At 39.5% G+C, this 11,378-nt stretch overlaps 1 protein-coding gene across 1 annotated transcript in view; it reads left to right on the forward strand.

The window, feature by feature from the left end:
- The window catches only part of BCL2 (BCL2 apoptosis regulator), a 95,448-nt gene extending 84,397 nt beyond the window's left edge, over positions 1-11,051 (forward strand). The window contains exon 2 of the mRNA XM_033066939.2: positions 6,337-11,051. Coding sequence (XP_032922830.1) covers positions 6,337-6,471 — 135 coding nt within the window. The 3' untranslated portion in view covers positions 6,472-11,051. The remainder of the gene's footprint in view (positions 1-6,336) is intronic.
- The last annotated feature ends 327 nt before the right edge of the window (positions 11,052-11,378 follow it).

Raw genomic sequence — 11,378 nt, forward strand, 5'->3', positions numbered from 1 at the left:
AGCCTCTGTGGCCTGAAGGACAAACACTGTGCCACAGCACTCGGAGCACTTCTACAAGCAGTTACTTTCATTTCCCATTTCCCAGGCGGTTACACGATTTAACTCTTCTGTGGCAGCCCAAGAGCAGCCCCGGCAGCTGGAGCAGGCAGGGAATGTAATGGGGGATGCATTCACATTTCCCTCTAGTGTCAGTGCAGCACCCACTGTAGACAAATCTTCAGAGCTGCGCTTTTAAATTATCTGGGCTATCTGCAGTATAAGGGTGCTCATATTGAAAGCCAGTTACAAGCAAGACAGAGAATTTAAGAAAGATTTAGAGAAAAACAGGTCTGCATTGACATTCAAGCCCATTTTGTCATTACTTTTTTAGAAGCCATTCTGAAGATTTGACAGGGGTCTTAATGCATCCAGCCTCCTTTCAGAGGGTGAAAGTATAAGAGCAATGTTACAGGATGACATGAGATTCCCCAGCAGTTCTGTGACACTCGTTCTCTCCTTCAAAGTGATTCACAAATCCACAAATGGGTGTCACTAAATTTACTCTAGCATGTGAATGTAAACTCTTTAGAATGGGTTTGATAATTTGGGGAAGAATACGGCCCACTAATGACTTGGTTTTAGTGCAAGTGAGATTCATGTGTAGGGACACATTTGTTTTCAAGGTAGAACAGTTTCTAGCACTCTATTTAAGTAAGATACCTTCATAAAATTAAATAAACAAGCAAATTATTGGAGTAGGACTATCAACCTATGAAAGAGCTGAAAATTTGACCACGTTGCTTGAACACAGAATTTTGTCCAGAAGGCCTTCTCACCTTCTTTTTCTCATAATTGCTAATAGTGCTCCCTCAGAAGTGGCACCCAGCAAATACCACCAGCTAGCTGCTGCAGTGACATTACAGCTGTTATCCTGATGCCAGAAATAACTTCATTTTATAGTGTGGGTCTTTCCAGGAATAAGAGAATAAGGCAGCCACCATTAGGTCTGGGCTTTTGCATATTGCAGAACCATGTCTAAATGAATTAAATAGAGATGCCAAGACTAAATTACTGAAACAGTTCTCATGCTGACTTGGTTTGACAAGAATGTGGCCTAGTCTGAACATTGGATGGATTTTCATCCAAGCTGACTGATCAACACCTTACAAATCCTCTGTTTAAAGATGTGGCTTGACTATTCTTCAGAGCCTGGATTTACCCCTATTTCACAGGGGTCTGGAGAAAACCTGCCTGCCAGCAGGGTCAGTTTTTAGGAGCACAGACAGGAGGAGTACTCATCACCATTACTGTAACTACTCACATTTATGTATTTCTAAGCATATGCATCACTTTTCATGAGCAAACCTAATCACAGTCAGTCCTTGCTCCTTAGATGCCTCCATCTGAGTGACATGTTTTTTGTCAGTCATGCAAATATTATTTCAACTAATAGCAAGTTCACACAGCCTTACAGTGAAAACCCCAGAATCAGAGGCTCACTGTGACACAGGGTGCAGGAATTTATACAAATAGATAGTATGGATAAGGAACAAAGAAGTTAGGCAAGACTACTGTGATGAAAATCAGTTTTTTTCAAAGTCAGTAACCTCAGACAGCATTGGAGAAACAAAATAAAAAGGTGGATGCAGCCAACATCTAACACATCAGCTGCAGATCTAAGACTGTGTCAAAACAGAATCATAGAATCATAGCAGGTTGGACAAGACCTCTGACATCATCAAATCCAACCATTGACCTAGCACTGCTGTGTTCACCACTGAACCATGTCTTCAAAATACACTCAATTTCTACCACGAGCAAATGTGAAGGGAGAAAGAAAAAAAAAAACCCAGATGGGTATCAGTTCAGGAGTTCATGTGCCGAAGCCACTCTCCAGGCAGGTACTCTTTCCATGGTCAGCAGAGCTTGTGTGGTGACACCTTCTTTTCCTTCCCATTATAATTTGCTTATGTGCACCTGGCAGGACTACCTGCATGTCGGCACTCCCAGGTGTAATAAGATATCGGCCTCTCTAAAGATACGGACTTGTGAAACGTCACACCTCGGCACAGCACAGCTAAGCTGCCCTTATTTGCATGTACTCACGACTTAGATTGCATAAAAGACTCATAAACTCTTTGGGGAAAGAACAGCTACACATTTGTCTACTCTTTGTGTTCCAAGAACTTTTCTCGTTAGCTGCAAGATGACATTTTAATGAGGTTTCACTGCATAGAAAACATGGGACGATTTAAACAGCTCTGTCCACCCCCTCCTTCCCTCCCTCCCCAAACTCTTTCTGAAATGAGTTACCATGTGGGAACAAAAGCTTTTATGAGAATTTATGTCATTCGTGTGGAGGCAGGGGTGAGGGAAAAGTCATTCAGCTGCCAAACCTTGGCATCAGAGTGTGTGCCATTCCCTCTCCTGCCCCGTACTGGGTAGCAAAGTGGCTTTGTTCAGACCTGTGCAAGTTTCTTCAAAAGCCGGGGGCTAGTGTGTGTTTGTTTGTTTGTTTGTTTTGGAGTCACAGAGAGGGCAGCGTAAAATAGCTGCGAGGCAATTCCCGTACAGTAAAATGGAAGTCTCTCTGGCTCTTCATTCAATACAATGTGGCTCAAGAGGATATCCTGCCAACCCAATGATAACGAGGGAAATAAAGTCACTTCCTCACCAGCTGTTTGATTCAGGTAGAAAAAGGAAGCGTTTACTTCCTCATGCTTGCTCTCTCCACCGACCCCTCAGCCAGAAATGCCAGGCAGAAATTGCCTTCTCCCTCCACATTTTTGGTAAGGAGCTGTCAGATCCATAATGCTGCTCTGGGCTCAACCTGTGGGCAGTACGTCCTCCTCTGCGACCGAGGAGCTGTGCCTTGCCTCTCGGGCTGGGGTGCAAGCTGAGCTGCGAGAGGACTGAGGCTGAACAAACTTGGCTCATTCCACAAGCAAAGAATGCCCGTGTAATTAAAGATGACATTTGTTTCTTGGATCAGAGCTGACGAATTTGGGCCAGCGGAAGAGCGGGATAGTGTGATCTCTTTGTTTTGAGACTGCCCTGACTCAGTGCACTATTACGCCTCCTAATCCTCCCACAGTGACAAACTCCACTTCTGTGCTGGGCTCCCTGCAAATCCCTGAAACTCTGGCCAGGAACATGCTTTGTCCTCCCTATATATAGCCATTTGGGCAAGAAGGCAGCAGGGGCAATCCTTGTGTGGCTTCCAGTCAAAGCAGGCAAGGTGAAGCAGGCATCTCAGGTGCTTTGGTGCCCCAAAGAAGCTCAGGCGGAGCATCTTTCCTTTCTTCACCGCCACCTTCCTTGCTTCATGGAAACAGTCAACACGAAGTTGCAAAGTAAACCAGCAATGGACTGATTTGACTTAATAAAAGCTTCTTAAGAAATGGCTTTTTAAAAACTTACAGAGCTGAATGAAGAGTTCTTTTCCATATAATTTTTAACAGCCCTGATATAATTTTACATCCAGGATATAACTTCCCATTAAATGTTGAAGGTTTTAAAAGCAAGGTCTGCAGCGATTTTCTTTCCAATTGTATAAGACTTCCAGAAAGGTTGACCAAGCCAGAACTTGCCTTGGTCTGTTTGCCAAGGGGACCCTTGCTTTCATTATAAAGAGTGCTTTTCAAAGGACATCAAGTGTTTCAAACAATTTTCCTAATCTTATTTATTTTAGCTGAGATTCTCTTATTTTAAACAGAGCGGTTTAGGTGACAAAAATCCAGTGACAAATACATGGGTTTACAGAAGACAAAACTTTATGAAATGTTAAGATTCTGTTTAGGGTTCTCTTTGTGCTAAAATAGTTTTCAGCAACAGGTCATACTTCCCTCCTCCCACCTCCCTTGTTTTAGTACATAAAATGGACATGTGTTTATTTAAAACAGGTTTGAAACTTAAACAAATAGTGACAGGCTGTTCAAACAAGCTTCGGAAATAGGCCTAATCAGGATGTTTGAGAAGGGGAGGGGGAACGATCATAAAGAGCTACTTGTAATATATAGTGCAGACACCATTAGGTTGGGTTCATGTTATTGTTGTAATAATCTCGGACAAAAAAGTACTGCATGCTGCACATTTTTTGTTAACATTCCTCTTTTGAGCCATAGGTTATGCCATATTTTTGTCTTGTATCCAAGTTTTACTGTTCTCCTCCGTCCATCTCCATACCCAATACCAGAAGCTCTATGGAATCATTGGAAAAGGTCTCACAGAAAAACTGGGAGGAATGTTCCTGAACTGGGATTGAAGGGAGGCACAAAATATGCTCATTTTGATTTTGATACTGTGTGTGCATCAACTCTCGTGCATATACAGAAGTGGGACCTTCCCCACAGAAAGAAACCATGAAAACCTTAACGTTTAAATGTTTTCATACGACTTGCGTTTCCATTAGGGTTTTTTTTTCATTTCCTCTCTTTTCCACCCATAGTAATATCACTAAGTGTTGAACTTTATCCTTGTTGTATTTTTATAAGGCCCGATCTTGAACTCCCTATACAGACAAGACTCCCGTGGAAGTCAATGAGTCTGTACTGGCGACAACAGGATTTAGCCCAGTCTGTAACATTTTAGGATATTGTGTTACTTTATAGCCTTAAGGAGAAATAAAAGCAGCTTTCCAAAGAGCTGCACAGCAAACCAAGTGTGCTTTTTCAGCTCTGCAACAGCACAGCAGAATATTAAGGCCGGAGTTTGCAAATGTCTATGTCAAAAAACAGGCAGCTAAGCAGAAGTTGCCTATTTCTCTCTGTAATGAAGAGTTTGCATTTAAACATTCCATTCTCCCCACAAAAGGTTAAGCTGCTTTCATTGAAGAATATACCTTTGGAAACCTAAGTTGGAAAATGATTGCCTAGAGGAACAAACATTGAGAAATAGCAAGAGGCAGATGTGTTTTCACGTCACTCGCTTGGCCAGAGCCTGTGGCTGTTCTGTTACCGAGTCTTCCCTACTTACATCCACTCTGAACTACAGCATGCACCAATATTACTTAATGCAATTACACATTTTGGAAGCAAATATCTGTTATTTATTTGAATCTCACTCAGCATTTAATGAATAGAAGACAAAATATTAAAAAACCTTACACGCCCTCTCGTGGTAAAACCACAAATGCACCTCTTCTGACAATAACCAGAGGTGCCTGATGAGGGAAGCTAATTTAACTACAGAACTTGATTATCATTAACTCAGTTGGAAGGTCTGCATCAATAATGGACACTTTTCTCTCCTCAATTCCTGCTGTAAACCATAACAATATATGCATTATTGGTAGACAGGTTACCTCCTAGCATATTAACATTGCAAAACAGTTAAAGACACTATAACTTTATTAGCGAATGTTAACTTTTACCAAAAATGGGAAGTCTAGGGTAATAAAAGTAGACACAGAAACCATCACGTAAGATAGCTGTTTCATGGGCTTATTTCAACAGCTTGGGAGCAGACCTTAATTGGTAGCACAGTAAAAGAGTTGCCATAAATGATGCTATCGGTTTTGTCACATTTTAAAAGTCATTCAGCTTGTCTATTTACTGCTTTCGTGCCATACAGTATGATTTATCTGTCTCTCAGGAATGCTCTGAAGCGTCATGCTCGTTAGGAATTGCAGCCTGAAAGAAAGGCATTACGTGCAGAGTATCACAAATCCAATCATTTGCCCAGTCAAATCCCACTGTATTTATGAGTCACAAAAACTTTATCTTTGCTACTTAAACAGCCTTTCCATTTGGTGCCTACATGCACGACCAGATTTTCCTGGAGCACTAGCCCACGGCATCACCCTTTTTGGTGACAGTTGTGAAAGATTATCATAGGTGTAACACAACCCTAACAACTCCAGTTCATATAGAAGAAACATCTGTGGCTACTACAGATGAGCCCATCCCAAGGGAACCAGACAAATACTGCCTCATTTTTAATGAAGCTGACCTACAATATAGACCCTCCTTATCCACTGGAAATGAAAGATTGAACTACTTCCTTTGTGTATGTTTTTATAGACAACATTTAGGACCCAAAATAGTGTTAGCTTTTATTTTAAAAGGCCGCTATTGTCTTTTCTGTTAGACTGGGCATGCCTAAAGCAGAAGTCACAACCATAAATAATTTCAGCAATGTTGATAAAGAAAATAGGCAGGAAAACCCTTTTTTAAGCACAAAAAACAGAACTCCCAATTCACTATTTTAATAGGTTTGCATGGTCTTCTTGTGCCAGCAGGATTGTTGGGTGACCCCTGAGGGTGAAGAAGTTGCCTCCCTTTCCCCATTCCCCCCTGTCCCCCCAAAAAACAGTAACTGCAATTCTGATATTCCTTTTCTTGTTATTTCCCTTTCTAGGATGCCTTTGTGGAGTTGTATGGCAACAGTATGAGGCCTTTGTTCGATTTCTCCTGGATCTCTCTGAAGACTATCCTGAGTCTGGTTCTGGTGGGAGCTTGCATCACTCTTGGCGCTTATCTCGGACATAAGTAGAGTCACCCAGTTTATTGTGGATTACAAAAGTCTTTCAAAACAACAAAATAATATTTTTTTTTCTGTAGCACAATGATATTTTATGAGCAAAGCAACTTCCCAGCGAAAGATTAAATCAGCTATTACTGCCAAAGGAAATATCATTTATTTTTACATCGCCGGAAAATTATTTATTAAAAGATATTTACATTTTAACCTGCTATTTTCGGAACCTCAGCAAGTTGTATCTGTCATCACATCGTGTTGTTGTTCTTAACTTTAATGAGCCCCAGAGTATTTTACTTTTTTTTTTTTAATTAATGCCGCTGGCTGGATTATTATATCTCTGAAGAGTGAATATACTGACAAAGACCTACCTGCTTACACTTACAAGGGCAGTTACTTGAGCTGCTAAAAACTGCCAAATTATGTTGAATTTCCTAGCATTTTCCGGGAGGGATCTGAAAGACAAGGTCAGCATGAACAAAGTTCTCACCCTGTCCTGCTGGCAAGAACTGATATAGTAAACAATTCAACATGGTACATATGAGGAGTCAAGACAGAAACTTCTTGAAGGACACTCTGCTATCCCTATAGGAGAACAGTTGGAAATACGATTGCCTATGCCTTTTAAACATTGTTTTCAAGTTACCAGTTGTGCCATCACATCATAATCACAGTACCTACACAATACATGTCAACATTTTTTTTAATAGAAGTGTGAAGTTACATCTTTGGGGCTCGCAGGAAATTGCTGTTCCAATGATTTTCTCAGCAGCAAAATGTTTTTTGTGGCTACTGACACAGAAACATCAGGAGACCTTAAGTGCCTGCTTCAACAGAGCAGAGCTGGAATCTGAAGACCTGACCTGTGTCCCAGTTAGTGGGCTCATATCTGCAACTAATCCTGCTTACTTACAGAGTTCCTCTGGGGGTTTGAAACCAATTAGATGTGGTCTCTAAATCCCTGAAAGTTGAAAAAGATCTTAATTTTATTTGGCAAAAAGCAGACCTCAGCTAAGTTACAGATTAGCTCTGACTATCCTTGTTTATCAAACTGGACACCAAAATCAAGTTCATTTTCATAACAGGAAAGGAAAGTGAGATTTATCATCCTGCCCCTTGCCCTCAAAATATTTTCATGCTAATAATCTCCTAAGACTGTCTACAGAAGAAAAGCTGATGAAGAAACTCAAAATCCTCTCTCTGGAGGGAGACTCTTTGACACCTCTCTTGCATGGGTGCCTACTGTCATCTCAAGTGAAAATAGGGTGAAGGAAAAGGGGGAGGGGGAGGTGTAAAGTCATCTGCTCCTGTTACAAAATGCAACACAGTAAAATTAATGCAGAGTACATAACACAGTTTTATAAGCAGACCTGTGTTCAAAGCGAGGCTTTCCGTGAGCTCGATGGGGGCCAGGAGTCCCCTGGAAACCGAAGACTGAAATGTCGAGTCCCAGGGGCTGCTCTGAGGCATGGAAATGTCCAGCTTCAAATGTTTTAAATCCTGCGCTTCTATTTTTTCTATGAAACTTTTGAAATCTGGGATTTGTGGGTAAATGGATATCCAGATATAAAAGGAAAGTTTGCAAAGCTCTGGATAAAATGTACCGTACAATACATAAGTGCTCAAAGGGTGAAAAACACGCAGTGAATAAACTGTAGCTCCAACCTCAAGATTTCAGCTGAATAACTTTGTGGCATTATATGCAAAATATCTCCAGTAACTCGGGAATGTAATATGTTCAATGTTAAGGCTGTAGTTGATGTTGTGTCTTTAAAGCTGCTTTTATGTTTGGTTGGTTTTTTTAAGAGTTGTACATCTCAGCATTTTTACTGCTATTTAGTCGTGGCACCTACACTTTGTATGAGCAAAGATGGAGCAAGCTTACATTTCAGATTTGAAATTACTTAATTTCATAGAAACGTAGAAAGGAAATATTTCTAAGAACACAAAAATGTGAACTATGCTAATTAAAGGAAAAGGAAAAATACCACCATCAAACAAATAGTACCTGCAGTGCTTTCAGAGTGGTTTTGTAAGAAGTGGGTGTGGTCATGTAGGGTTTTTATGAAAAATATTTCAAATCAGAGGAACTGAGTAGTATTGTGGATGGAGTGTGGGCTTTGTTTTTTATCTTAGCTTACGAATTGAATTTGTTTGCAGCCAATTGCACAACTGGAATTGGCTGCTATTGAGCTTACGTTTCATTTCACAATCTAGTCTTCGTTTCGATTTGTGCCCATATGCCCATTAAAGTTTATGAACTATTAGACCTCAAATTGTTTCAACATTGTTTATTTTATTAAAGGTTTACATTGTCAAAAATAGTAAAAAATATCAATTCCAGTGCTGCTATAATACCAGGATAATTTGAATGGGGTTTTGGTTTTTAATACCTTCCAATGGCTAAAGTTTTTTAAAGCTGCTTTAGAAATAATATGAAGACGACACATGATACACAATTAAATGAATACTGAGGATTTTGTGTTCCATTGTGTCTACCCACTGGACTTCCCAGTGTGTTTGTTAGTACCAAGCAAAGAGGAGAGTCATGATGACTGTTGATGATTTTATTTTATTAAAGAGCTAATGGAGTTTTCCCATCCTGACTGCAGAATAGTACAGTATTGTGGCTGCATTAGGTATAATGATAGTTGATAATACATTTATTAAGAAAACATTTTAGAAATGTTGAATGTATATAAAAGCTTCAACTTCTTAAATAAAATCCTCTCTTCTCACTCCTGCATTTCTTTTACAATAATTCCTGTCTTTCCTACTCTTCATTACACTTACATGTAAGACTTTTTTCTCCACAAAATGCCTTACAGACTTCCATGCTCAAAGACTATGCTTCAGTGAAAACCCATCCTCTGTCACTGTGTATGCACAGAAGTCTGACCACTCCTACCATATCCAAATTGTAAAAGCAAAACAAAAAAATTTAAAAAGAGGGACACTTCTGAAGTGTTTAGGTGTAGAGAATCAGAGGTCAAAAAGGAGGGAAGAGGTCAAGAGGTGGAGGGAAAGAGAGAGATCACTGAAACATCTCCCTGGTTAAAGATGAGTGTTACCTGGAATTTGTTTATCTTTCATCCTTTCCATTGAAAAAGGATGATATTGGGGCAGAGAAAAAGCTTGCAGAGACCCCACAATTATTTTTCACTGTAGAACTTTGTTAATGCTAAAGGCAGCCTTTTTAAAAATAGCAAATGCATAGGCATCGAAGAGAAGTACTGGATTTTGCTATATTCAGCTTAGGTGTCCTTAATTCTTTTTCGTTCCATTTTAAAAGAAAATAATGAAGAAAATAATTTTGCTTCTGAAAAAATAATCTGTAGTATCATCTGAGATCAGTCATAAATCAGTAACTTAGGAACAGATGAAAAAAATGTGCAAAAGTATTCTGAAATTAGAGGTGATAGAGAGGACATTCCTTAATAGAACAAGCACTGGATCCACCAAAGGACTAATGGGGCTCTCAAGGTAACAGAGAATATACAGATGAGAAAGGGAGCTGGAAGATATGGAGAATGACATTGGTATGTAAGAAAATCTTCAGTTTCATATGTTGCAGGAGTTCACCCAAGATGGTCTGGAAATAACTGTTAACTAAAAGCAGCTAGCATTGTGTGCACTACATGGCTACGATTACTAAAAATTTGCAATTACAAAATTGCATGTAAATTATTACAAAATTGTCTAGTCTATAAAAGTTTATCGGTTTGTTGTTATGATTGGGGATTATATAGCCTGAGTAGTTTTGCACTAGGAAGGAACAATTATGAAAAAGGAAGTCTGAAACCAGATGTGCAAGGGCAACACGAAGGTGATGCAGTTCGAAGAACACAGTCCCGGTCCCCCCAGTCCATGCAGTCTCCTCAGCTGAGGCAGCGAGGGTCTGGACTGCATGCTTTGACCCTGAGGCATGACACTGCTTAGCTGTGCACCTGCACTCCACAAGCCTATCGATTAAAAGTATGGTGAAGTAGCATGTTTAAATCCTTTCTTCTTTTTCCTCTCTCCATCTCCAAACAAACTAGCAAAATGATTTATTTCTATTATGAGTTTATGGTTCAGTACTATATGAAAAATTATACGTATTTTAATTTATGGGTATAAAAAATCTTTCTCATTGCAAAAGCCCAGCTTTATTTTTCACTCCTATCTCTCTTTCCAACAAGGCTAAATACAAGGAAGACAAAAGAGCTAATTTAATCTGTATTTGGTTTAAATCACACTTCTATACTAAGTTAATGCAGCTTCATCACACAATGAATTTCTCTTCAAAAAGTAATACAGCATTAAGAGTTCCACACAAAAACGATATATTTTTATAATTTAAATAGCGTTTTTTTCTTTTTCTTCTGAATATTTGAATTTTAATTATCACCAGCATAAATGTACATAAGCAGATATTGTTTATCCAGTACCTTTGGATGATGTATGTATGATAATGTAGTTTGTCAGTTTATCATCATTTACTATGATTATGTTGTTCTTTGTCTTTAAAATGTTATAAGAACATGCTGCCATTAAACTTTCCATGTCTGTCTAGTTTATATTGTGAAAAAATAATAAAAGCACACTGTGAGATACTTGTTTTGCGTTTGCATTGTTTAGGATTTGTTGATAAAAAGCTACTCAAACATTTTGAGTGTAATCCGATAAATGACATGTAATGTTTCCTTCCTGATGGTTTTGTTCACCTGTTTTGCTCAGCGGTGGCCAGTACTCACCAGCCTTGTTCATGAAGATGCAGTGACCCAGGTTTGAGTAGCTGCTGCTGTGTGAAATACAGCCCCTAGATGTACCTGCGCTTTTGGGACCCGAGGACAGCATCACCCTTTCTGCCCTCCCGTTCACTTGATGCCTTGCAGAAAGCACAGCAAGGCTCTTCTATTTATTTGATAAAACTGCCTTTC

Source organism: Catharus ustulatus, chromosome 1 (assembly GCF_009819885.2).
Source record: "Catharus ustulatus isolate bCatUst1 chromosome 1, bCatUst1.pri.v2, whole genome shotgun sequence".
In the NCBI taxonomy this organism is placed as follows: domain Eukaryota; kingdom Metazoa; phylum Chordata; class Aves; order Passeriformes; family Turdidae; genus Catharus; species Catharus ustulatus.